Source organism: Lissotriton vulgaris, chromosome 4_1, assembly GCF_964263255.1.
Source record: "Lissotriton vulgaris chromosome 4_1, aLisVul1.2, whole genome shotgun sequence".
NCBI classification, from domain to species: domain Eukaryota; kingdom Metazoa; phylum Chordata; class Amphibia; order Caudata; family Salamandridae; genus Lissotriton; species Lissotriton vulgaris.
Genome location: NC_141691.1, coordinates 2,007,253,546 through 2,007,280,727, shown reverse-complemented (window position 1 = coordinate 2,007,280,727; position 27,182 = coordinate 2,007,253,546). Strand labels below are relative to the sequence as shown.

Here is a 27,182-nt window from a genome sequence, read left to right as displayed (position 1 = left end):
ACCACCTTACAAGTCGGCTAAAAGTGGTTCTTTTACTCAATGTAAACCTAATATGACTCTTCCTTGTACGTCTTGTCTTTGTCCTATGTGTTCTGTGTAGAAAAGCTTGAGGGAATCCCCCTCTAACAGTTACAGCGCCTTAGCGTGCGCGACACATAGAGAAAACAACAACACTCACTTAATATAGTTTATTATTATTTGCACTTTTCACCCTTTTTGGTCCTGAGGAAAGCCAGCTTATAACAAAGGCACTGGCTGAAACATGTAGACCACACTGGACGCTGGAGGTCATTGTAACTCTCCCTTAAAACGTCCTGTTGCCTTTTAACCTGCTAACAGAGGCCCAGTTCATTAAATATTGCTAATACCCTCGGGTGCTGGGACCTCCTGGATAGCATTTTAATTTCTCACCTTCACACCCCTTCACTGCACACTCAGCAACATACCAGCTCCGCAGTCACCTGGCGTTGAAGCACACCCGGGGCACATTCGGTGCCACTGTGGTGGGCCCGATGATGAAGCATGCCACCGACTAGGTCGGTGGGTGAGGGCTTTCAAAGGAAAACAGTGTTTTTCCCACATATTGTCACTGCTGACGTACCAGAGTCTCCTTAATACTTCCCTTAAACTAGCTAGCCTTTATTGATTTACATACAGTATTGTGAGTGAGGCATTCCCCATAGCCGGCTTCACCCTTCTGGTAGTACGGTGCCATCTGATGACGCACCTACTTACATACGTATCTGGTCTGTGGGATGTGCGGTTAATCATATCCACCACTATGAATATAAAGTTAACAAATTGTCAAACTGGTCTGTAAGAGAGACTGTGTTTGGTAGCCTGGTCTGACCCATGCCAATAGTGGCCTCTTACTGCCATGCTACACGTCTAGCAGACTGGTGCAACCAATGCGTAACTAGAGGGGTCTCCTTCTCCATACCATAACTAGGCACAATATACTGTATGCATTGTTGGCTCTTATCGATTTCAAAATGGTCCACAGTGAAGAATAGTGCATGCAATGCGATTAACAATTTCAAGGACAACGTGACATGTGATGTCATATAGGATATCACGGTTGTGTATGTTTATGTGGCGTTAAGATAACACACTAATCCTAAAACTTTTGCATTACTTTTTGATGGTATTACCATAATGGTACATAGTATATGTACACTCAACGCTAATTAGGTTTTGATTTGATTAGTCTGAGCCAGCACACACAGACACATGCATATGTTCTGCCAGACCATGCTCCTAGAAGCTGCTGCAAGTGTTCCTAGGCTGTCAGATAAACCAGGCAAGATAAAACAACTAGAACTGTAAAGCAATAACATTTTGGGGAATTTAGCTGTATCTTAAATTACATTTCAAATATATATAATTTATGAAATTACATACCGTTGTCTTACTAGCTATTTTGCAAAATAATTTCCACGTTCTGTAAAGATTTTTTAATGTATATACAGTTTTCGAAAATAGCGCTACTATATTTTCATGCCTGTAAAAATGCTTCCAGTGTCTTTCCATGTGTAATGAGTTTGTCAACTAACCTTCCTTTATGCTTCCTTATATTACAAAATATTCTTACTTTTGACGGAATCCTTATTTGAAAAACAGCATTCGTTAAAATATCAAGTGACTGACTGTTATAAGAAGCCGTAATTATGCCAGAAGAAAAAGAGCATTTCTTTCAGGAACTACTTAAAAAATGTCTAGAGCACCCTACGCCAAACCCCCAAAAGACACTTCACCGCTATGGCATATAGGCTTGTGAGATGTCTGGTTTTAATTAGTTCAACCATTTAAATGTTTTCTGTGATGTGGAATTGTGGAGTTTTATGTAATTGAGCAATCAAGCAATCAAGTACAAAATCACAAGCAAGTAAAAAAGTGGATTTGGTATAAAAGTGACTTTGGAACTTTAACTATTGCATCTCTAGTGGTAGATACCTTAACGTGATTCAAACATCAACGAAGGTACCTGCTCAAGCATGTGACAATATGGTGACATCCAACCCCCTTTTAAGCTTTAAGGACAACTTTCTATTAATGCGGCTTGGATACACACATATAAATAATTTCACTGAAGTGGTTGGGCATCTTGCTCTTAGTCCATATATGAGGCTTTCAGGCTAGTCTTCCATGTGGATTCTCTATCTTCAAAGCTGATGGTGTCGTAAAAGTAACCTGATTGGATGGCAGAGAGGGGTGGAGCCACTTAGACTGGACCATTCTGTCTTTAGGGGTTTCTCCGGCCAAGAGTCTTCTTGCTGGTGTGGCAACAATTTCTCCTTCGCCAGGTTTCTGTTTGAGGTCAGGACAGATTGCTGGAGGGTGGCATTGTGAGCTGAGGAATGTACCAAAGGAGACACCGCTATTACGGCTGCTTCTTCTCAGTCTTGGCAGGACACTGGATTTTGTATCCCACCATGTAGGCCTGGACATACACACGCACCTGGTTAATTCTGCAGGAACAGAGAAAGAAGTAGGCATCAGTCCAATAGGTGCCGCAATCGAGTAATATGGTACTACATAGGCTTTTACATTAAGGCACAAGTTGGCGCACTGACGCGCCTGAATTATGTGGGTGAAATGCAAATACACACCCTACCCAAAGGTGTACTCCAGGCAATGCACTTCACTTCCGAATATTGACATTTTAACAAGACTTCATTGAACATAATCCTGTACACATTAGCCCCTTTACGACATTTATGCTGTTTGCTTTACTCATCCCCTTTAGTTTATGATTTCTGCTTACCTTTACACATCTCCTGCTGTCTCCTCTTTCCATGATATCCCCTTGTGCAGGGTGTTATCTGAAAATGATTTTTCTGCTTATTTTTTGAGGGTGACTGGCAGTTTATGCGCTATTCAATTGCAATCAATGTAACCAGCTAAGGCAGAGAGCGTCGCCCCACTGCTCTGTGAGTAGATGAAAAAGGAAAAAAAAAATGATGATAACAAATGTTATCATTTTTATTTTTCAGTCGTGACTTAGCTGGTTAGGGCTGGGGTGGGGCGGCGTTTGATATCACAGGAACAGGGGGAGGAATGGTGGCGCTCTCTTAAGTGCACCTGACAGTTTTGGCCAGCCAAACAGCACTGTATGGTTGTAGAACATGCCCAGTCTGAGCGCCGAACCATGGTGCTCAGACCAATCACAACGCTACTGTAATGCAGTGTTGTGATTGGCTAGTGGAGTCTGGGCGCTTGTGTGCTTCCTAGTTCCTGGAACCTTCCTGCTCCTGGAGTGACGAAGAGGCGGCAGCCGGCATGAAGTTAAGTGGTATTTGTTTTCATTTACTACTCCACCGCCCTATTAAGGAGCGGCCGCCACTGAATGTAACAAACTTTACTTCAAGGATAAGAGAGACCACTGCCGCCAACGTAAACACTTGACATTTAAGAAATGGATACGACTGATACATTATCACTTTTTCCTTGTAATGCAGAGGTACAGACATGCACATACATATGGTCGGGTAGACATACTTAAATGTATATTTTATAACAGATTCACATAATGCAGCAACCAAATTAGCTGCACTGTAAAAGAGGAAAAACACTGTTCAAGTTCAAGTTCAGAAATTTGTATAGCGCACTACTCACCCAGAGGGTCTCAAGGCGCTTGAGGGAGGGGGGTGCTTTACTTATCGAATAACCAAGTTTTTAGTTGCTTTCTGAAGGAGAGGTGGTTCTGTGTAAGGTGGAGGTGGGTGGGGAGAGAATTCCAGGTCTTGGCCGCTAAGTAGGAGAAGGATCTTCCCCCCATGGTGGATCTATGGATGAGCGGAATTGCGGCATGGGCTTGATTGGATGATCGTAGTTGGCGGGAGGGGGTGTAGAAGGAAAGTCGCGTGTTGAGGCATTCGGGTCCTAGGTCGTAGAGGGCTTTGTGTGCGTGGGTGAGGAGACGGAACGTTATTCTCTTGTTGACGGGGAGCCAATGGAGGTCTTTCAGGTGGACGGAAATGTGAGCTTGTCGAGGGATGTTCAATATAAGTCTGGCTGAGGCGTTTTGGATGCGTTGGAGTTTTTTCTGTAGTTTAGCTGTGGTTCCAGCGTAAAGGGTGTTTCCGTAATCCAGTCGGCTGGTGACCAGTGCGTGGGTGACCATCTTTCTTGTTTCGGTGGGGATCCAACGGAAGATTTTTTTGAGCATGCGTAGGATGTTGAAGCATGATGATGAGACGGCGTTGGCTTGTCTGGTCATCGAGAGGGAGGAGTGCAGGATGAAGCCCAGGTTACGTGCGTGATTCGTAGGTATCAGTGCGGTTCCCAGGGCCGGTGGCCATCATGAGTCGTCCCAGGCAGAGGGGGATGACCCTAAGATGAGGACTTCCGTTTTGTCCGAGTTTAGTTTTAAACGGCTGCTCTTCATCCACTCGGCTACTTCTTTCATTCCTTCGTGTAGGTTGGTTTTGGCGGTGTTTGGGTCTTTGGTGAGGGAGAGGATCAGCTGGGTGTCATCTGCGTAAGAGATGATGTTGAGGTTGTGTTGGTGCGCTATGGATGCGAGGGGACTCATGTATACGTTGAAGAGGGTGGGACTGAGTGATGATCCTTGTGGTACGACGCAGATGACTTCAGTGGCCTCTGATCTAAAAGGGGGGAGGCGGACTCTTTGGGTTCTTCCGGCGAGGAACGAGATGATCCAATCCAATGCTTTCCCTTGTATTCCGACGTTGCTGAGGCGTTGTATGAGGGTGCTATGACAGACTGTGTCGAAGGCTGCGGAGAGGTCAAGTAGGATGAGGGCAGCTGTTTCTCCGTTGTCCAGTAGAGTTCGAATGTCGTCTGTTGCTGCGATGAGGGCGGTTTCGGTGCTGTGTTTGGCTCGGAAGCCGGACTGTGAGGGGTCGAGGGATTTGTTGGATTCAACGAAGGTGGCGAGCTGACTATTGACGGCTTTCTCAATGACTTTGGCAGGGAATGGGAGGAGCAAGATGGGGCGGTAGTTTTTAAGTTCAGTGGGGTCTGCTGTGGGTTTCTTCAGAAGGGCGCTGAGTTCGGCATGTTTCCAGCTTTCCGGGAAGGTAGCGGAGTTGAGGGAACAGTTGATGACATCGCGGAGATGCGGTGCGATGATGGAGACTGCTTTGTTGAAAATGTGGCGGGGACATGGGTCGGTTGGCGATCCTGAGTGGATGGAGTTCATCAGGCGGATGGTGTCTTCGATGGTGATTGGGTTCCAGGTGCAAAGGTTGTTAGAGTGCGGTTTTGGTTCGGAGGTGGGTGGAGTGGACTGGTCTTCGGACTGGTTTTGAAAGCTGTTATGTATGTAGGCGATTTTGTTGTGGAAGAATGAGGATAGAGAGTCGCAGAGGTCTTGGGAGGGAGTGATGTCGTTGGTGCCGACGGTGGGGTTGGTAAATTCTTTGACGATGTTGAATAGTTCCTTGCTGTTTTGGGTGTTGTTGTCAAGTCGATCCTTGAATGCTGATTTCTTGGTGGATCGGATCAGTTGGTGGTGTTTGCGGGTGGCGTTCTTGAAGGTAGCCAGGTTGTCAGTGGTTGGGTTTTTTCTCCAGGCTTTCTCTAGCGTGCGACAGAGCTTCTTGGATTTCTTAAGGTTATCGTTGAACCAGGGGGCTTTTTTGCTACCTTGCTCGATTAGATGGTTTTTCAAGGGTGCTAGTTCGTCGGCGCTTTGGGTGATCCATTGTGTGCGGTTGGTGGCTGCTTGGTTTGGGTCCGATGATTTGGCAGGAGGGTTTCGGTGAAGCGATGTGAAGAGCTGGTCGGTGGTGATTTTGTTCCAGTTTCTTCGAGGAATGGGTTGTTGGGGGTTGTGGGTCGTGGTCTTTTTGTAGTTGAAGTGAACGCAGCTGGGGTCCGTCCAATGGAGAGCTGTGGTGTGATCGAAGGAGATGTGCTTGCTGGAGGGGAAGATAGGGTCGAGCGTGTGTCCGGCAGAGTGGGTGGGGGTGTCTACAAGTTGTTTGAGTCCGAGATTGGCGAGGTTGTCCAGGAGGGTGGTGGTGTTGCTGTCGTTGTTCTTTTCCAGGTGGAAGTTGAGGTCTCCCAGTAGAATGTAGTTCTCGGAGAGGAGGGCATGTGGGCTGATGAAGTCAATGATGTCTTCGCAGAATTGTGTGCGGGGTCTTGGTGGTCTGTAGATGAGGGTGCCTCTGAGTGTGGTTTTGGGGTCGGTGTGGATCTGGAAGTAAAGGTGTTCGGCGGCTGCGAGGTTATCGTCGGAACTGGTCGTGATGCGGATGGTGTTTTTATGGACGATGGCGATGCCTCCTCCTGTTTGGTTGGTGCAATCTTTTCGGATGATCTTGTAGGCGTCTGGGATGGCTATGGCGATGTCGGGCGCTGATGAGGCGTTCATCCAGGTTTTTGTAAGGAAGGCGACGTCCGGAGATGTAGTGTCGAGTAGGTTCCAGAGTTCAATGGAGTGTCTGTGGACCGAGCGGGTGTTGAGCAGGATGCACTTTAGGTGGTTAGAGTCGCAGCCCTGTTTGGAGTTTGTGGATTTGGAGTGTGTTCTGATGCAGACGAACTTGCAGGAGTGGCAAGTGAAGGGTCCATGGGTGTGTCCTGGGGTAGCTTGGTAGCATTGTGGTGTGCGGCCGGGGTTAAGGGCAAAGAGGGTTGCGGCGTTGTATGTTGTGCGGGTGGAATGGGTTTTGCGGGGGCCAGGGGGTCTGGCGCTGGGCGCGGACGGGCATAGACGGGCTTACCTTTGGCGCACCTTTGGCGCGCATGGGGCGCGACCGCTGCGCGCAAAGGCATCTGTCATATGTGGATAGTGGAGTGGGGAGAGGTGAGGGAGGAGCAGCTGGGAGGCGGGAGCGGGGTGGAGAGCTGGGCTGGGAGGCACAACAACAAACAAACAAAATGGCAGCAAGCCAAAAGCCTAACACAACGAGATTGGGGCACAATGGCAATGGAGATGGCACCAGCACAATCAGGCACAAATCGATTACACAGTCAAAGGCAGCAAATTGATTAATGATTATTGCGCACTTTGGCAGTATAGCGCTATGATAAAATTATTCTGCAATATAGCGCTACGATAATTTATTCATCAATCAGGCACAAATTAAAGCAGAAGTAATGCGAGCTATGCGCTATTGATTTGAAGCAAAGAGCAATTTGGCAGTATAGCGCTACGATACCAGCTTCTGGGTCAGAGCAGGGAGCAGCGTGAGGAGCGACCACTTCTGAGGAGCTCAGGACGGTCACAGCGCCTGAACAGGACGGTAGAGCCTAACTTCAGTGGGAGGGAGGAGCAGCTGAGAGGCGGGAGCGGGGTGGAGAGCTGGGCTGAGAGGCACAACAACAAACAAACAAAATGGCAGCAAGCAAAAAGCCTAACACGACGAGATTGGGGCACAATGGCAATGGAGATGGCACCAGCACAATCAGGCACAAATCGATTACACAGTCAAAGGCAGCAAATTGATTAATGATTATTGCGCACTTTGGCAGTATAGTGCTATGATAAAATTATTCTGCAATATAGCGCTACGATAATTTATTCATCAATCAGGCACACATTAAAGCAGAAGTAATGCGAGCTATGCGCTATTGATTTAAAGCAAAGAGCAATTTGGCAGTACAGGGCTACGATACCAGCTTCTGGGTCAGAGGAGGGAGCAGCGTGAGGAGCGACCGCTTCTGAGGAGCTCAGGACGGTCAGCTTTATATCGATTAAGATTGGCCTGCTGCCTGCGCTGGCACTCTAAAATGCGGCCTTACGCCATGCACAGCCTTGCAGAGGCCATTTTGTGCAGTGTAGCATAAGGTTTGTACTTGAAGCTAATACTTACAGTATAGAGTCCTACGTCTAGACATACATAAAAGGATTCTGCCCACGGGATGCACTACAGCACACAAGCATTTTTCCTAAAGCCAGCCTTATGGGGTCATTACTTTTTGACACAAAGCCCGGTTTAGCAATTTTAGTCGATAGGTGCTTTGTGTCAAAGTCTGTGGGTTGCAGCAGTGATCCTCCCAAGTAACACCCCGTTATAGTCCCCTTGAAGCAAAGTAGCACAATGCAGTTTTTCTGCAGAGCCAAGGGCACCAAAATCGATTTTGCACTGGAAAGTAAATACCAGTGTGTCACTTTCTGATAGTTTGAGTCACTTTTTCACTTTGCGACTGAGCCTTATTGTCTTGCCTAGTGGCAGCATGTAGCAAATCTGGAAGCTATTTCTGTGGTCTCTCTGTGTTCTCCAAGAATTTTACAGATTTTCTCTCCTTCACTTTTACGCGGTCTGTTCCTTTCTTAGGCAACTTCAAAAATAGAGTCTCATTATGTAAACAGTGGTGCTAGAATTTGACGTCTGTAAAAGTGCTCAGCTGTATTTGAGTGTGTTGTGCCAAATGTTATTTATTGAATTACGACCATCAACAACAAAAATTCTTCATATGCTACTATATGAAGCTCGCATCAAGCAGTTTACTACAGACTGGGTAAATTACTGATGATAAAAGTCAGCGTTTTAGACGCCTATCTGTTTATGTGATGGGCCAATTTTGGTTACACATGCCAGTACTGCTGAGAACTGCCAATACCGCAGACACAAATGTTGTTTACCCGATTGCTATGTTTGTGGTTATTTCTTGAAAACCTCTCTACCTCGGGCAGTAGGATGTGTTCAGGCTAGGTGCAGAACCCTGCACTCTCTATTTTTAGGTCTCGCCTAGGCAGCGCGCATGCGCTGCTCTAGGAGATGACCTTTTGGAATCGGTCTACCCTTTTCACAAACTTGTGCATGCCATGGCATCCACCTTGCGGGAGCAAGCTGCTGCGAGCAGGGGCCATCTGTTAGTAATTAGCATGGCCGCGCTTGTTGCTTTTGCTGGGTAAACTCTCCATTTGTCATATCAGTTGTGTGCAGCAGGTGGCGCAGTTGTATTACTTGTTACTAAAACAGCACACTCCTACAGGCTTGTTGTCTATATTAGACTGGAACATTTTTAGGTTTGGCTTAAATAGTGTTGTGTGTGCCATTCATTCATGACAAACGTTGCGGAGATACAAATAATAGATGTTGAGGTGCGGCAATTGAAATTACAATTTTTCCATTAATTTAGAAAAAGGTGTGCAAGAATCAAGCTTTAGGAAACCAGTTTAGCTCTTATTCTTTTATTGATGTTATGCGTCTTTTACTACAGACATTTTCCGTTTTTGTACTCACTATTTTCACAAGCTAATCTTCATGCGAATGTGGCATATGCTGTTTATTTGGTGCGACTTGCACTGTTAGAAATGGAGATCTGTCTTTACACAACTACTTGTAAAGTGGGCATTAATGCATATCACTGCACTTTTATTGATGGTAACAAGCCATCAGTTTCAAGAAGATTATTTTTTACATTCCTAATCGCATTGGAAGGATGTATTGCTTATGACCCAAAGCCTGCAAAGTAATGTAAACATTTGTTTATGAAAAGATTTGATAAACCAGCAGAGTAACATAATTACAAAGAATGTGGTAGTGTTTGCTTTTTACTTTATCTACTATAGTTGTTTAGTTACAAAACTGTTTAATAGTTTTGGAGGCAGATAAAAAAACGTAAGTGAAACACCAAGTGCTTGTATTGTTTAGAAGTGCAGGAAACCCGGTAAACGTAATTTTGGTTTACGCAATCAATCAATCAATCAATCAGGGGTTTATATAGCATGCTGCTCACCCATGAGGGTCTCAAAGCGTTTGGGGAGGGGGCTCCGGATCAGTCGAAGAGCCAGGTCTTGAGGTCCTTCCTGAATGTGTGCAGGGTCAGGGAGCGTCTGTCATTCACCGGGAGCTCATTCCAGGTCTTGACTGCGATGTAGGAGAAGGCTCTTCATCCAGTTTTGTTTCTGCGGATTCGGGGGACCTCTGCCAGGACGAGGTCAGCGTAGCGGAGCTTTCTCTTGGGTGCCTGGAAGGAGACTCTTTCGTTGAGGTATTTGGGTCCGATGTTGTTGAGGGATTTGTAGACGTGGGTAAGGAGTTTGAAAGTGACTCTCTTCTCGACAGGGAGCCAGTGGAGGCCACGTGGGTGTTGGGTCATGTGCTTGTGCCGTGGAGTTCCGAGGACGAGCCTGGCTTCGGCGTTCTGGATGGTTTGGAGTCTGTGTAGAAGAGTTCTGTAGATTTTGGCATAGAGGGTGTTGACGTTGTCAAGTTTGATGGTTATGAGTGCATGGGTAGTGGTCCTTCTGCAGTCGGAGGATATCCATTTGAAGGTCTTACGGAGGATGCGAAGGCAGTTGAAACTGGCGGAGGCGATGGCATTGATCTGGCGGTTCATGGAGAGGGAGGAGTTGAGGATGGTGCAGAGATTCCGGGCTTGGTCGGTAGGGATGGGTGGGCTCCCGAGGGCGGACGGCCACCAGGTGTTGTTCCAGGTGGAGGTGCAGGGTCCGAGGATGAGGACCTTGGTCTTCTCTGAGTTGAGCTTCAAGCAGCTGCCTCTCATCCAGGCTGCCACATTCGTCATTCCTTCCTGGAAGCAGAGTCTGGTGTCTTCTGGATTCTTTGTGAGGGAGAGGATGACCTGTGTGTCATCGGCTTAGGATACAATGCTGAGCCCATGCTGTCTGACGATGGTGACGAGGGGGGCCAAGTAGATGTTGAAGAGCGTAGGGCTGAGAGAAGATCCCTGAGGTACTCCGCAGTTGATATCGTTGAGTTTGGAGCGGAAGGGAGGAAATCTGTTCCTCTGGGCTCGACCGGAGAGATGGATTGGATCTGGTCGAGGGCGGCTCCTTATATCCCTGCGTCGTGAAGTCTGGCTGTGAGTGTGTGATGTGAAACGGTGTTGAAGGCCGCAGAGAGGTCTAGCAGGATGAGGTCCGCTGTGTGTCCCTGGTGCAGTAGCATGTGGATGTCATCAGTGGCTGGTAGGAGGACGGTCTCGGTGCTGTGGTTGCTGCGGAATCCAGACTGGGAGGCACCTAGGATGGAGTTATCTGTGACGAAGGCAGTCAGCTGGGTGTTTACGAGTCTCTCAGTGACTTTGGCCGCGAAGGGGAGGAGAGAGATGGGCTGGTGGTTTTTCAGGACGGTGGGGTCTGCCGTAGGTTTCTTGAGGAGGGGTTTCACCTCTGCCCGTTTCCAATCATCTGGGCAGATGCTGGATGTGAGGGAGGCATTGATGGCGCGACCAAGTTCGGGCGGGATGGCGGCGGCAGCCCTGTGGAATATGTGTGGTGGGCAGGGGACCATAGGTGCTCCTGAGTGAGTCCTCTTCATGAGCGTGGTGATGAGTTTGATGGTAGCGGGATCCCAGGATGTGATGGTCGGTTTGTCGGCGGTGATGGGTATGGGGTGGCGTCAGGAGCTGGTTCGCTGAAGTTGTCGTAGAGGTCCTTGATCTTAGGATGGGAGTAGGAGCTGAGCTTGTCGCAGAGTTCCTGGACAGGTGTGATGTCTGTGGCTTTGCAGGTGGGTCTTGCTAACTGCTGTATGACGTTAAACAGTTCTCTGGCGTTGGTCACGCTGGTCTGGACTTTGTCTTTCAAGAAGGTCCGTTTGGTGTCTCTTATGCGCTGGTGGTATTCTTTTAGGGCATTCTTGTGGTTGATCCGCGCTTCCGTGGTTTTCTGGTTTTGCCAGGTATTTTCTAGGCATCTTCAGGCGCGTCTGGCTTCTTGGAGCTCTGTGGTGAACCAGGCGGCCTTCAGAGGGTGTTGTTCGTCGGGGAGGTGGAGCGGTGCGAGCTTGTCCGCGCAGCAGGAGATCCAGTGGTTAAATTCCCTGGCTGCGGTGTTGGTGTCAGGTGTGGCAACAGGGGTGTTTTGACGGGGGTGGAGTTGAGGAGTTCCTCTGTGACCTTGCTCCAGTTCCGCCGTGGTGGGCGTGGGGCGGGCTTGTGTGCAGTGGTGGTGTTGAAGGTGAAATGGACGCAGTGGTGGTCCGTCCAGGGGGGCTGGGTAGTGTGGCTGAAGCGGATGTTAGTTCCTTTCGCGAAGATGGGGTCGAGGGTGTGACCTGCTCTGTGGGTGGGGGTGTTGACAAGCTGCTTCAGTCCTAGGTTGGCGATGAGAGTGCTGGAGTCGGGGTCGTTGCTGTTGTCGAGGTGAAAGTTCAGGTCCCAGAGTAGAATGTAGTCTGTGGAGGCGATGGTGTGGGGTGCGGCGAGCCCGGCGATGGTCTTTGCAGGCTGGGTGCGCGGTCCTGGCGGTCTGTAGATGAGGGTGCCACGTAGCTTGGTCCTGGGGCTGGTCTGGATCTGGAAGTGTAGGTGTTCCGCATTGGACTGGTGGTCACTCGAGCTGGAGGTGGAGAGTCGGAGTGCGGTCTTGTGCGCGATGGCGAGTCTCCCTCGCGGGCAGTCCTTTCTCTGGAACTTGTAGCCTTCGGGGATGGCGGTGGTGATGTCGGGGCCGGAGGTGGCGTTGGTCCAGGTCTCTGTGAGGAAAGTGACGTCGGGTGAGAGGGTGTCAATCAGGTCCCAAATTTCTACGGCATGTCTGTGCAGGGAGCGCACGTTGAGGAGGATGTAAGTCAGGCTCTCCGTGGTGCTTGCATCGGGCGGGCAGTCGACGGTCGTGGGAGCTTTGTCAACGCTGAAGGATCTGCGGCAGGGTTTGCAGGAGAACTGCCCGTGGGTAGTGTTTGGTGAGGATCTTGCGAGGTCGGCATTTCATGCGTGGTTGAGGGTGGTCAAGCCGTAGCGAGGGGTCTAGGAGAACCAGGGTTCCTGGCGCTGGTTGCGGTCGGGTCATGGACAGGCGCAGACAGGCTTGCCTTAGGCCATGCTCTGATGCCAATGCTTGTTCTTCTACCTGCAGACCTGTTTAAAGGCTATTTCTGCCCCCCGTCCCCCACACACACCTACTCCCTCCTGGTACGAAGCATACACCTTTGGGTGGTGAAGCTGCTGTGGGAGGGACTAGGCAGTCACGTAAGCAACACATCAGTTCTTGAGCCTCTTGTCATGTGTGTGTTCCCCTGCCTCTCTATGAGTCTGTCAGGCTTTTCATTCTGCCTAACGTACTTCTTTTTCAATTTGACTATATTTGCTGTGCACTCCCCTGATAATTAATACTGTAGATATTTCATTTTACCCTTACTTAATTCCATCCTCCCTGGTTTTGTTGCAGACAATGTTTGGTGACCACGCCACAAAAGTTGTTAAAACACTGAGGGACCACATGCATCAAAGTTCCATTTTGCATTCCCTAAATAGCAAATTTTAGGTAATTGAGATTCAGGGAATGGAAAATGGAATGTAAGAAAATAGCTATTTCCTAATAGTGATTCCTACAGAGTCGCAATTGTAATCAGCGACTTGATATTAGGTAATACTACTCCATTCATTCCTATGGGCCGAAAGGCCCATAGGTGCGTATGGTTTTGAATTACCTAATGTGCGATTACCTAATTAGTAATCGAAAATTAGGAAATTCAAAACTAAGGCCCCCTGAAGCACCCCAAAAAATGTGCACATGTAAAGCGCATACATGCCCTAGGAGCATGTGTGCACTACATGGCACTTTGAAAAATGCATTTTTTCAAACATTTCTATTTTTTTTCAAAAATTACACAGTTACCATCGAGTTGGAGTCGTGGTAATAGCATTTCCCAAATGACCAGTTTGCATTTAGAAAATGCTTGGAACATGTGCTTTGGGAATTGCAAATTGCGATTTCCTATTTGGAGTCGCAATTATAGGTAATTGAAAAAATTCATACATCTTGAAAGGCTATTTTGCATTCGCAAACTGCCAAATTTTGCGATTTGCACCATTTGTTATTCAAACTAGGTTAATACATGTGGCTCTAAATAGGTGAATAGGTTGTGGGAAGCTGGGTAGATGAGGTTAAATCACCTCATTTTCAGAGTGATTTGGAAGAGACAAAAATCTGTGCACTTTATTTATCCTAAAGCCCTTCATGGGAGATAGACAAGTGCCGGGGAGGGTAAATTAGCAGAAATGCTTGTGTGCATGACACACTGGAATAGATGCCTCTAACATCAGAGACAGTAGGAAGTGGATTTCTATTGACAACTCTATTGACTATAGGGCTCCCTTATAGAGAGTGGTAATTTACCATACACAGGGTATTAGAGACCCAAGGTAGAACCATGAGTAAGGGTGAATGTGCACTCAATATGCTGACAGCTGTGCCTTTCTGCCATCCTACACTTCCAGCCTTTTTGTGTCTTGTTCCCCCAGCTCCTCGACGTCCTCCACCTACCAGCGTCACATGTTTGTCTTGCTTCACGGGGACGAGCTGGATGGGGTATGCACTCGAAGAGGTACATTTGCTAAAGTTTTGTGCAGCTGCTCGCACAGCACAAGGCAAATCACAGCGCCTGCTTACTATCTGTTAGACAGGCCTATGAGGGCAGCACAAAAATGTGTTGTGCTGCACAAGGGCGTGCAAAAGCATTAATAAACCTACAGAAAAGGGTAGCTCCATCCTTCTGCACAATGGTTACTGCCCTCTCACTAGGTTATGTGGATACTACTGGTTTATGGCTTTATGTGGCTTTTGAGGGGGGGCAGGACTTTTTAATTGCACCAAGGGGAGAGGAGACTGCCCTTTCTCTCTTAGGAAAACCAACTCTGGTCCCCATCACTCATGGCCTTTTCTTCGATTGGTTTCTGTGTAAGTGCAGTCTTTGAAGATCCAGATGATGTGTGGATGTGGCCTCTGAGAGTGAAGCAACTGTAGTACGAGGGGCTGGTTACCTGGAGCATCCGCGGTGTAGTCTTGCGTTTATCTGGTTTCTCAGATAGAATGTATTTAGCCAAGGATCTTGTGATTAACAGACTCTGGAGAGGCCAGTGCAAGCTCTCTTCTGCTAGTCATCAGTCTGCCTACACTTAGAATGTCTCGCTTTGGTCTCCCAACCCACATCCCACTGACATCGCTTGCTAATCTCTCCCGTCAGCTCAGATAGACTAGGAAAGGGCCTGTGAAAATGGTCCTTGCTTTAGTTAGCTGTTGCATTTAATTTTGAATTTGGCACATTTTATGACAGGACTTTGGCTTCCCACATATTTGTAGAATGCACTATCACCCGGAGAGTATCCTGGTGCTGAGCAGGTTCACAGCCATGCCAAGGGCAGGCAGGCATTATTCAAGGAGCCAGGTCTTTAGATGTTTGTAGAACTTTAGAAAAGAGGAGGTGGTTCTGATGTGAAGTCCTACGCTGTAGGAGCGATGTAGGAGTAGGTCTGATCTCCAAATCTAGGTTTTTGCCTGCTTGTGATGTGTGCATGTAGCAGTCCGGCTGAGTTGAGTGTCTGTATGGCTTATGAAAGGATATGTGGCTATTGAGGTAGGCTTGGTCCAAGTTGTGAAGTGCTTTGCACTTGAGTGTGAGGAGTTTGAAATGAGCAAGTTTGTATATCGGGAGCGAGTGGAGCTCTTTAAGGTGCAACGTGATGTGGGTGCTTAGAGGAAGCTTGAGGGTGCGCCTGGCTGCTGAGTTCTGGATGGTCTGTAATCTTCTGGTGAGTTGTTTTATTAGCCCAGCATAGAAGTGTCATCTACATCTACCCTACTTCCCTGTAGTGTGAGTTTGAGTCTGTGGCCGACTGGTTGCATTGCAACATGAACTCCTTTCACTACTGTGGTGCTTTCTTTCCTGGGCCTCGGAGGAAAAAAAGGTTTCACCATACCCTCTAGATCCTTGAGCGTGCCTTACAGTATGTGGGTCTGGGCAAGCTGAAGCCTAGACTGTTTAAACTATTGTCCCAAGGCCCAATCTCCATGTGTTAAGCCTGTTAAATTAGTGACATTGGTGCCACCTTAACTGTTTCTTTTGTGTGCTTGTCCAGCGGGTGCCCCAGATGCCTGAGTGCACGTCTGATACACAGAATCCAGATGTGTTGCAATCATCTCTGGGTGCAAACTGTTGGTCCTGTCTTCTTTGACAGAACCTGTGCCAGTCCTATGAACAGTTTGGATATCCTGTCCATGAATCCTCTTTCAGCCCCCTTGACCAGCTAGAGAATAACCCTCATTATAGTTTAATACCCAATTCCAGTTGGAGTGGTATGTTCTTGGGGTGCAGTATTTAAGAACATCAAAGCAGTATCTACAAAAACAAGGTCCCCTATCTCACCCTACTGGTGCTTGTGATCTGTTCCCTGTGCAACAAGAGTGATCGGGACCCTAACACTAGCAAGAAAATGCGCCCCAACGCCCATTTTTGATAGTAAAATAGCCATATTCGGGGTGCAGTGGCCCTCACACCATTGCCTCAGTGCCACTATACCTGCTGCACTAATGGTAGTGAGTTAAATGAGCCTACATATCCATCTTTCTCCATGCGTCTCTGTGAGGAAGCTTTTTCTGTCCATTCGTAAATGAAATTATTAGCCCCCATATAGTGCCCCCTCCCCTGGGCCATATCTTTGATGCTATCCAAGGAGCACGCTCCTTTCCACTTTCCCTATGGCCATTACTCTGAGACCCCAGGGGTCCTGATGATCAGGGCTCTACGGATTAATAGGATCCTGCTGGTCTCATCCCTGTCACCCCCTTGAAACCCCTGAAACGACAGCTGCATGTGAATAGTGGTTGAAGTAAGTGGGGTGTATGGGAACGCTGGTTCCTGTGCTTTTTTAATTATACAAAACAGTTCCCACACTTATGTTAAAAACAATAATCTCTGAATGGTTAGTGAAGACCTCTAAGGGCTTCTGGGTGAAAGTGAAAAGAGGGAGGCGGTCTAATGTAAACATAATGGAGGGATAGAGAACTAAAGAAGAAACAGGTTTTCTCATCAGGTCATCTGCTGCCTGCGAGAAATGTAAATGTGTGAGATTGGTTAATCTTTACATGTAAAGTGAGTATAGGATTTAATTTATAGAGTGACTTAATCTTCATGGTGACAGTTGTATTCTTTTTGAGAGGTGATATAAGAGTGTTGACTTTTGGAAAGCATCCTTTTAGTGGTCTTAGAAAATGTGTGCACTATAGACAATCTAATTATCTATTACTGAAATATATTCTTTGAAAGCACTTGTTTTAATTTAAACACCAAATAATTTTGTGGCAGCCTATCTTATAATGTATATAATACAACTGTATGACTTACATATTCACAGTGCTTTCTGTTACAGGCAGGGACTTCATAGCACTATAAATACACATGTCACTATTTTGCACTGCACCAACCAGGTTTCAAATTTGTAACTCTCTGGTCTCACAAACAGGCACCTGCAGTGACCGCATTAACCAATTTAGGTTTCATGATGTAAAAGAGAGTATTACTAATGATTAGTTTAATTCACTTTATTTTCCATTTAAAACATGCATTATGTTATACGCAGTTGGCTTAAGGTGAAAAAAAAAACCCAACAACATACTAAAAGAATATTTTGTTCTTTTTAGCCACATTTTTGACCCGCCACGACAGCACTCAGGATCACAGTTGCCATACTTTTTTTATGTACTTTAACTCCTGGGTGTTAATGAAGGCATTAGAAATGCAACAAATAAACAAAGTAGGACCTCCAAACCATCTTTATCTTCAAGTACTTGCTATGGCGTTTGCACCCCCTTGGGAACACAGCCATGGATCCCCAGTGGTGCGCCGCACCATCAGATGAATTTTCTCTGAGTTACAGGGTCTTTGCATCCAAGCTGCTCATCGGCTGCACCGGCGCAAAGTATTGATAAAGCTGCCCCTTAGTATTGCAATCATTGACACTGGCTACTCTCATTTTATGAGCAATGGTGGCAGATGGGACTGGAAGAGAAAAGTGTGAATCCTGATAAAACGTTCGTATAATTCTTTCATCAATTTGGCGCTCTGTTTGGTCATAGTAATATTTCAGCATTTTGGTAGTGTTGGTTGTTGTAATGTTTCCATCTGCTGTTTAACTGATAAACATTTGTGGGAGAATCTTGGGTTTCCTGGTTTCACAATCAAGAGTTCAGTCACAAGATGGCTTCTACTGTTCTTTGGCTCAGTCATGGACTGCCTGAAACTTCATCTGCTACAACAAAACAAACAGTGGACGCTAGTTGAGGCTATCAATCCATTAGACAGGGAGGGAAAGAGCAAGGACTTCCTGGAGTGAATGGAGCTGTGTGCCACAACTCCGGGTGTCCAACGTAGCATAGGAGGGTCCAGCAGGTCTATCAAAACTGCTTTCCTTCCTCGTTTAGAATGAGGATTTCTGCTTATTCTGACTGCTCAATCCACCCTTCCTCTGGGTAAAAGATGGATGTTTGTTTTGCAAGACTTAAACTTTGCATTTCTTGAATTGCTGTATTCTTCAAGCAAGTGAAAGTGATTTGGGGGCTAAAATATTACTGGTTTGGGATGGAAGGGTTTAATTAAGAATTAAAGAAGTTGAGAGGAGGGCAGGTTTCTGAACATTGCATACTAGTAAACTTCTTAATCAACAGATATAGATGTTAGGTGCTTTTCTTTCCTATTTCAATAGGGCAGGGTATAGTGTGACATCTAGACTGATGTTACAGGAATACCTTGAACCATTCTCTCAGCCACCCAGACAGCCCTTTCTGGGCCAGACCCATGCATCCTTACTGGAATACACTCGCGATGAGTAATGCACTCTGCCATATCTGGGAAGGGTTCAACAGGGGAGGAGGCAATAGCTGCATGGTTTGCAACGAAATGCGCCCAAGAATAGGCCAACATTGTGTCGCTGGAAGAAATGAGAAAAGATGCAGCTCTGCCTCTCTTGTTAAATCCGTGCATTTTGATCCCTCTGGCTCGCCCATGCTCTCCATCCTCTAGTTGCTTCTGCTAACCCCATCACTTTTGCTCACCTGTATTTGGTGCACAGTTGGATTCCAAGAGGCCCACAGCGGTCCACGAAGCTTTCCTTCACACCCTGGCGGATGGCACGTGCTGTGCTGACCTTGGTCGTCACAATTGGACAAATCCTAGAGAAGGATGTACATGAACACTGTTGGTATTACGTAACTGCAAGGCAAAGGTTATGCTTCACATACTTTACTATAAATGTTATTGCTACCAGCTGGGGAACATGTTCGTAGTTGCCTCGTTTCATTTCCCTGGCACGCCACACTCACCCGCACGGTATCGTCCACAGTCAATCTATCCAACAATTAGTGGTTGATAACGAGACCTGTTAAAAGTCATTATTACTGGAACTTCTCTGTGGCTCCACAATGCCCTTCAGAGCCGGCAGAGTTGTGTTCAAACTGTTCGGAGCGACAATAAGACCGCTAACAGTGCAGTCCAAGAATCAGGATAGAATATTATAACCTTTGTCACAGCCAAGATAGAATGTTACCTTTAAACCTAGGAAGGATATCTCAGCCCATTCCAGAAAAATCCAAGAAAGAAAAGTTACTTGTAATCCTATTTCTGCATCATAGGCATAGTTATAGCATTGATAAGCACTGCATATTTCTGCCTGGTGGTGGGATCTCTCACTGCTTATAAAGTTATGGGGACCCATAGGATCCCTCCCACTAACAATCTTTAGGTACAAGTTTCACCTAATGGCGGACAAGTATCTTTTTCAACAGCAGTTTCACAGACCTTTGTATTGCCCATTCCCATGTGCACATCCTCATCACTCCTCTTATTAAGACAGTACAGAGTCAGTGTATTGTTTGGCTGAGGGGTCTGGGGGAAGCTGCTGATAATGGAAGAAATCCATATATCACGACGAGCGGAGTCACAATAAGGGTAACTTAATTCGGCTTCCACGTCCTGGTTCTCTCCCTTTATCAAACTGCGGGTAGATTCCACAGCATCTGGAATAGAAAGAGAGGAGCAGAATTCAACAGCTCACACCCGAGCGAGCAGGTACATATTGTATCACTTCGGAGAAAGCCTCAAGAAAATAATGTCTGCAGATTGCTTCAAGGTTAGAAATCCCATGTGGCCACCCAATATATTTCTGTGACAGGTATGTGCATGCAGGATCCCACAGAAGCCTAGGGGCTCCAGGTAGGGTTCTCACACACTGGATGACAGGCCTCTTCCATGTACATTATAGCATTGGAAGATGATCTAAATCACAATGGCAGCATTACCCACAACTGGGGTGGTCCCAAGAGGTCACACAGATGTTGGCCTGAAGAATGCAGAGCTGGGGTTCTAGTCTTGGAGGTTTTGAATTGTTTCCAAAGCAGAGAATGCCTGCTGATGAGTGACAAATGTGGGAAATACATTTCCTCGTTCAGGTGAGGCTCAGTGAGCACCTTGGGGATACAAGTAAAAAGATTAATTGGGACAACATTTAGAAAGGTCTCCTTAGGGAGGAGTTCAAGCCGCTGGATGGTGTGGCCTTAAAGGGATTGCGCATGTATCTGACCAAAACTAGGATAAGATCCCAGAAAAACAAGAGGCACTTGACTGGAAGTAACAGGTGCAAAACGACCATCAAAATGTTATGTGACATCAGGTGGACCTTACCGATGTCAACTTGTGAACCAGATTATTTAAGACGTTTGAAAATAATTTGATATTTTCCTTTGTCTCAATAGTGAGACTTATCAGAATAGCAGGTGAACTAGATGTTAAGCTTCCTGAGGTCAACCCTCATCACTGGGTTCAACCCAAAACTATAACCATTGTTGTATTGTAGTAAAAACTAAAGTCCATGTCCTTGTCTCTCGACTTTAAGCAGGTGTCGACATTCTTCAGCATTGTTACCCAGGTTCATCAGGATAAGATCTCAGTTCATGTGCCAAGGAGGAACTGGCTGCCGTTCAAATCCATTGGTCATTGTGAGGCATCTCCTGATGATCCTTCTGCTACCTCGCAGCAAAGACCGTCACTGCTTTAATTCAGGAAGGACCTCAAGACCTGGCTGTTCGACTTAACAACAGAGCCTTCGACGGACCAGCAGTCCACCCCCCCCCCCCCCGTCCCACTCCCTCTCAGCGCTTTGAGACCCTTATGGGTCGGGCTTTGATTGATTTATCACCATATGCCGTGTTGCTCAGCCAAGTCAGGGTCCCAAAGGGGCTTTCTTTTAAACCTCCACTTCCTCTTGGATGATCGAGAGAGGTACCGACGGCCTCAATTTCCCGAGTAGGTTGCCGGTTGAGGTGAGGTCTTCTCCCACATAAAGCTGGGAAAGGAAATTTATGTCTCAAGGATACATTGGGGCTCCAAGGTCCAGTGAGACTCCTGTTTTGTAAAGTATTCACTTATTCTACTTTTTCACACTTTTTCACTTCACTATGTCTAAATGCAGTAGCTATTCCATCTTTTGGTCCTGAAGAAAGCCGGATAATTGTTCCTATAGGCTGAAACATGTCGATCATCTTGCACAACGCCACTCTTTAGTTATAAATCTCCACTACAGGGCGTGGTTTTTAATTTTGACACTTGGACAATCTCCATTAAACATATTTTTTGTCTAAGTAGTTAATTTTATCTTCACTTTCACATGAGCACTGCACTTCATTCTTTCCACTCTTTGAGCATTATTTTGGCTAGAGTTTCTCAACATCTACATCCGCACCGTCACTTGATGGTTTGGGCGGTAGTTGGATTGAGTACCAACTCCCATATGACGATACTCCGCCAATAAGGGTGGTCGGATGGGAATTTCTCAGCCTGATATGACTCATAATGTATGATACGTCGTCTCTTCTTTCCTGAGTTTTTCTGTGCAACAACACACATTCTTTGACTGGGCATCTCTAATCCGTGGTTTGGCTTTCTTTTAAGCAACATATTGATGTAGATCTGAGTATGGTACAGGTTAGCTAATGGTGGCTTAATCAATTGTAAGCAGGCATACAGCATACTCAGTTCTCTAACTTCATAGGTTCATCAGGTGGGATATATTTATTTTTGTTCACCCAACTTCTAGCACCATCAGTGCTCCTGACACGCCTGAATATGTCCCATAATGTATAGTATAAGGACTGGACTTCCAGACAGCACTCTCTCCTTCAAATGATACTCTTGTGACCTTGAAACCATGTACAACTTCACACTCACACAGATTGCAACTTGCTGTAGTTGATCTTGAACCTGGGATTAGCAAGACACTGGAAATGAGGGGCATTAGCTCACCACCATTTACACTAAATGACATGTTAACGCGTATCTATGAACCAGGGCATAATGTTAAAGCTCATCCATGAACCAGGGCGGGAAATTGAAGCTCATCAATTAGCCAGAACAGAATGTTAAAGCTCATCCCAGGGCATAAAATTGCAACACATTCTAATACCCGGACAGAATGTACATCCTATTTCAGAACCAATAAACAATATTACACTCCACACCAGAACTATAGCACAATATTACAGCTCTTCTCAGTACCAGGACTGAATGTTATGGCCAGTCGTAGAATTAAGACAAAACAGAGCAGCCCACTCTAGAGCACGGACCAAGCTCACCCATGAATGAGGACATAATGTTAAAGCTCATCCATGAACCAGGTCAGAATGTTAAAGCTCATCCATGCACCAGGTCAGAATGTTAAAGCTCATCCATGAACCAGGATAGAATGTTAAAGCTCGTCCATGAACCAGGTTAGAATGTTAAAGCTCATCCATGAACCAGGATAGAATGTTAAAGCTCATCCATGAACCAGGTCAGAATGTTAAAGCTCATCCATGAACCAGGTCAGAATGCTGCAGAGAGGCGGCAGACCCGAGAGCAGAGGACGGCCCGGGACCAGGGTTCGATTCCCGGCGCGGCAGGTTTCTGGACCAGGGTCAGCGGACTCGATAATTCTCTCGCCTCGGTGCCCACTCTGATCAGCGATCACACTCGGCAACTCTGGGCATTAGCTTGCCTCATCTTCACTAACGGCCCCACCAAACCGCCGGGGATGCCTGGTCTCACCCTGGAGATACCCATTAAGGGACCATCTCTCAGGGAAGCCAGGAAGGGTTTCGCAGTGGTCAAAGCGCCTTGGGACCCTCCGGGTAAGTAGTGCGATATATAAATGCCTATACATACATATACATACAGCCCATACCAGAACAGAAATGTTACGATCCATCTTTTTACAAGGACTTATCTTTGGTTTCTCATATTAATTTTTTTTTTACTACTTGAGGATAAGTCTAATGGAGGATGAAGACAACTTCGTCTGGAGCATTCACAATTTCTCAGATGGGCTTAGCTCTAGTTTCTAAGTGTTCTCACATTTTCTCATCAAACGAACATCTTTCTGGTTTTTGCTAATTTAGTCTCTGCACTCACACATTCTCACTTGTTCAGCACTTTAATAACAGGGCGTTAAGTGCTGAAATCACAGCTTCTCCCCTGAGCATATATCAGTTCTCGATTTGTGAACTTGTCCAATTCCCTGGTGGATATTCCTACTCAACCCATATCGCTTCACCAGTTGTTGGAAGAACACAAATCATTATTTGAAGATAGACTATGATAGGTGAGGGGCTATGAACATAAAATCATCCTCCAACAATAGGCTATTCCTGTTACACAAAGTCTGGCATGTTCCATTAAGTTTAAGGAATACGTTATGAAGAAAAGGTCATAGGACCAATAGACACCTCTCATTTAACCTTTCCAAAGAAGGAAACTGGAGACATACAATCTAAGGTCTTTGAACAGATATATTTTAGTTGGCTGTTTTCCTCTCCCTAGAATTCGAGTAATCTTAGCTCAGTTAGCAGGGGCGAATGTGTTTTCTTCAGGTAGAATTGGACAAACAATCATTCATTTAGCGCTCAACACTCCCTTTAGTGCCTTCAGATTTCTATGTATGGTGTTTGAGTTAGCCTTAGCGGCATCTGTCTTCCAAAAATTGATGTTCAAACTTTTTGGGAATTTAAAAAATGTACTGGCCTATCAAGATGATATGTCATTTTTTTCTGACACGATGGAGGAGCATGCACACGTGTTGGGTAGTGTACTTGATGTTTTGTAACATAATTAATTTACTGTATGAAAGGATAAGTGTAGGACTAGGGTTGAGGAACTGAATATTTGGGTCATTGAATCTCTGGTGAAGGGGTCAAATCTAAACTGACTTTGTAGAGGTTATTAGAAGTAGTCCAGCACATGAAGGATCAATTAAAGTGTTTCTTTGGTCTGTCTGAGTCACATTTAAAGACGAATTAGCTTTGAAAAATGAACTATTGAGGAGACTCTTAGGAAAAGTAGTTCAATGTGTTTGGGACCCGAAAAATGTGCAGCGTGTGAAAATTTGAAAGATCTTATTGTTAAAATTACAGCTTTAGGTATATTCAGGGATTATGTACAGTCTATTCGGCTTTTTGATGCAGGTGGAGTTGGGTTAGGAACAGTTCGGATGTAAATGTGAATGCATGTGTCTTGTAAAGCGCACTGCTGCCCTGAGGCGTCGTGGCGCTGTAGACCACTGGGGAACCTGTCCTGGTTTTCCCTGTGAGATGGTCCCTACTGGGTATCCCCAAGGTGAAGCCAGGCATCCCCGGCATATGTGGGGGGCCGTTGTAGAGATGAGGCAAGCTAATGGCAGAGTTGCCGAGTGTGATCCCTGGTTAGAGTAGGCACCGAGGCGAGAATTATCGAGTCCGCTGACCCTGGTCCACGACCCTGCCGCGTCGGGAATTGAACCCTGGTCCCGGGCTGATCTCTGCTTCCGGGTCTGCCGCCTCTAACCAGTGAGCCACACCACTCCACTGTAATTTGTGGATGGGAAGGAGTATACCATAGAGTTGGCTAACAAATGTCTTTCTGCAGCAGAATGTAACTACAGCACCATAGAAAAAGAAGCGCTGGCTTGAGTTTGGGCTACAAATCATTTCCCTACTGTTCTGTGGGGGAAGAAATTCATTTTGGTAACTGATCACAAGCTGCTGGCTTACTTTATCTTCCTGTATTTGTTTTGTTCCGGGTTGTGAGGGTGGATGTGTGTTATGTTGGTGAGGGTTCCAGACTTCTGCAGTTTGCTGAAGGCTGGAGCAATGACAGGTGTGCACGGTCCGCTGTCTTGGATGGCTTGCATAAAACCTCTTTTAACTTCACGCCACCTGCATACCTGCATGAGCATAACAATCTCCCCTCACATACAACTCTTTTTTTGGTTGGCAGATTGTTGAACTCACATCTTCTCACAGCGATGGCCAGCAGTTCCTTCTGGACATTCACACTTATTGAACTGTTTGCAGATGGCACCGTGCTGACAAGGTGGGATGCATGGCTCGATCACAGCTAGAGGGAAAAAAAGACTAAGTGAGAATAGACTGTATGCTAGTACATGTGCAGAGGAATAAAAAAGAAGCTTAGGTAAGCAGAGGATCCCGGGTCCAGGGCAGTGCATCAGCTCCAGAGATAGAGATAGAAAAAGCACAGGAACAATGTGAGCAGAGGATCCAGGGTATAGAAGAAGAGCAGGAAATGTGTGAGCAGCAGATTCATGATCTGGGGCAGTACATGCTGCTTCAGAATTAAAGGGAGAAAAAGAGAAGGAACTTCGTGTGCTGTGTCTGTGGCAGTACGCGCTGCTCAAGAAGCAGAGGTAGACAAAGACCAGGAACTAGGTGTGCAGATGGTCTACGGTCTGACACAGCACAAGCTGCTCCATAAGTGGAAGCAGAAAAAGACCGTGGACCTCATGTATGAGGCTGTGCGTCACTTTTACGCAGCCGGTGCGTCACTTTTTGTGACGCACCAGTGGTGTAAAAAATGTGCCTTGTTGCGCCATATTTACAAAGTGACGCATCTAGGTAGATGCGTCACTTTGTAAACCCCCTGCGCAACATTATACCTGCACCAGGTATAATGTATGCAGGGGGGGCGTTTTGACGCAAGAAAGGGTCATGGAAGTGACGCCGTGAAATCTATAAGATTTCACTGCGCCATTTCTTGGACTCTAATGCATCAAAATCTTACACCTGCTTCATGGCAGGTGTAAGACTGACGCAGGCACTAACAACATGGGACTTGCCCATGTGAAAGTACACATTGCTGGAGTTGCGTCACTTTTGTGACACACTCCAGCAATGCGTCACTTTTGCGCCTACAGATACGTCAGAAATACTGACGTATCTGTAACTCCTTGCGACATGATGCGTCATATTATAAATATGACGCATCAATCATGACGCAAGGAGTGCGCACTGAGAAGTGACGCATCGCTGCTTTCACGCAGCGATGCGTCATTTCTCATAAATGAGGCCCCAGGAACTGTGTATGCAGATGATCTAGGGCCTGGTCCTTATTATTAAGAAAATAATTGGTAAATGGCACAAATTTTAACACACGTGCTTTGGCTGAAGACAGCAGATGCAGTCAGTCTGAGGCTTATCAGAAAAGATTTTTTTCTTCAGGCATAATTTTTCACATGGGCTGGATCTAGGAATAGAAGCAACTCCCAGGAGCTACAAATACAACAGAATGTGCTTCATAATGCTGCATTAGCTGTGATTTTGCCACATAATGTAGTCAACTCCACCTAATTTAATCCTCCACTACTGTGCCTCCAAGAATAATTAATAACAATCTAGTCTGTTTCTTGATATTACTGATTAATCTATACACTGTAGACTACAAGGTTATAGCTGTTTCCTAACAAATATTAGAAATATAATGTTTTTTATTAAAAATGAACTTTTAAAAGTGGGCCTTTACAACCTGCTCCTGAAACCAATAATGTTTAGGCCCCCGTTATGCTTTTAGTTACAAATGGGAAAATACTTTCTTCCCTTTTGTACTCCATCATTGACCTTTGTGGAGCTGTCAAAACAGTCTTTGGCACCAAATTGCAGTTTACTAACCAAGGTGTCAACTATGTCCATTTTTATTAGAAAAAACTTTTTCAGGGCAGAGGTCAGACTGCTGCAGCTTGATCAGCATGGCTGAGCCACTTCAAAATCTAATACCAGATGCCCAGAGGAAAACCAAATAATAATAAAAGGAGCAATTTGGTGGTATGCAGCAAGAAAATGTAGGGGCTTATTTATGAGCAACAGCGTCCCTTATGGGCTGCCGTTGCATCACTTTTTGTGACGCAGCGGCGGCGTAAATAATGCGCCATGTTGCACCATATTTACAAAGTGACGCATCTAGGCAAATGCGTCACTTCGTAAACCCCTGCTCTACATTATACCTGCGCCGAGTAGAATGTATGCAGGGTGGGCATTCCCCCCCAAGAAAGAGTCGTACAAGTGGCACAGTGAAATCTATAAGATTTCACTGAGCCACTTCTAGGATGAAGTGTGGCTCAATGGTTAGAGCGGCAGACCCTGATGCAGAGGTCAAGCCCGGGACCATGGTTCAATTCCCCACCTCGGCGGGTCTTGGGATCAAAATTCCACGGACCTGATAATT

General features: G+C 46.1%; 1 protein-coding gene across 1 annotated transcript in view; it reads right to left on the bottom strand.

Annotated features, from left to right (window-relative positions):
• Positions 1 to 1,632: 1,632 nt before the first annotated feature.
• Positions 1,633 to 27,182, bottom strand: part of LOC147724856 (uncharacterized) — a 181,449-nt gene continuing 155,899 nt past the window's right edge. Inside the window, exons 19-21 of the mRNA XM_086966351.1 lie at positions 24,959 to 25,064; positions 18,722 to 18,838; positions 1,633 to 2,468 (exon numbers count right to left, since the gene is read on the bottom strand). Coding sequence (XP_086822477.1) covers positions 2,381 to 2,468; positions 18,722 to 18,838; positions 24,959 to 25,064 — 311 coding nt within the window. The 3' untranslated portion in view covers positions 1,633 to 2,380. The remainder of the gene's footprint in view (positions 2,469 to 18,721; positions 18,839 to 24,958; positions 25,065 to 27,182) is intronic.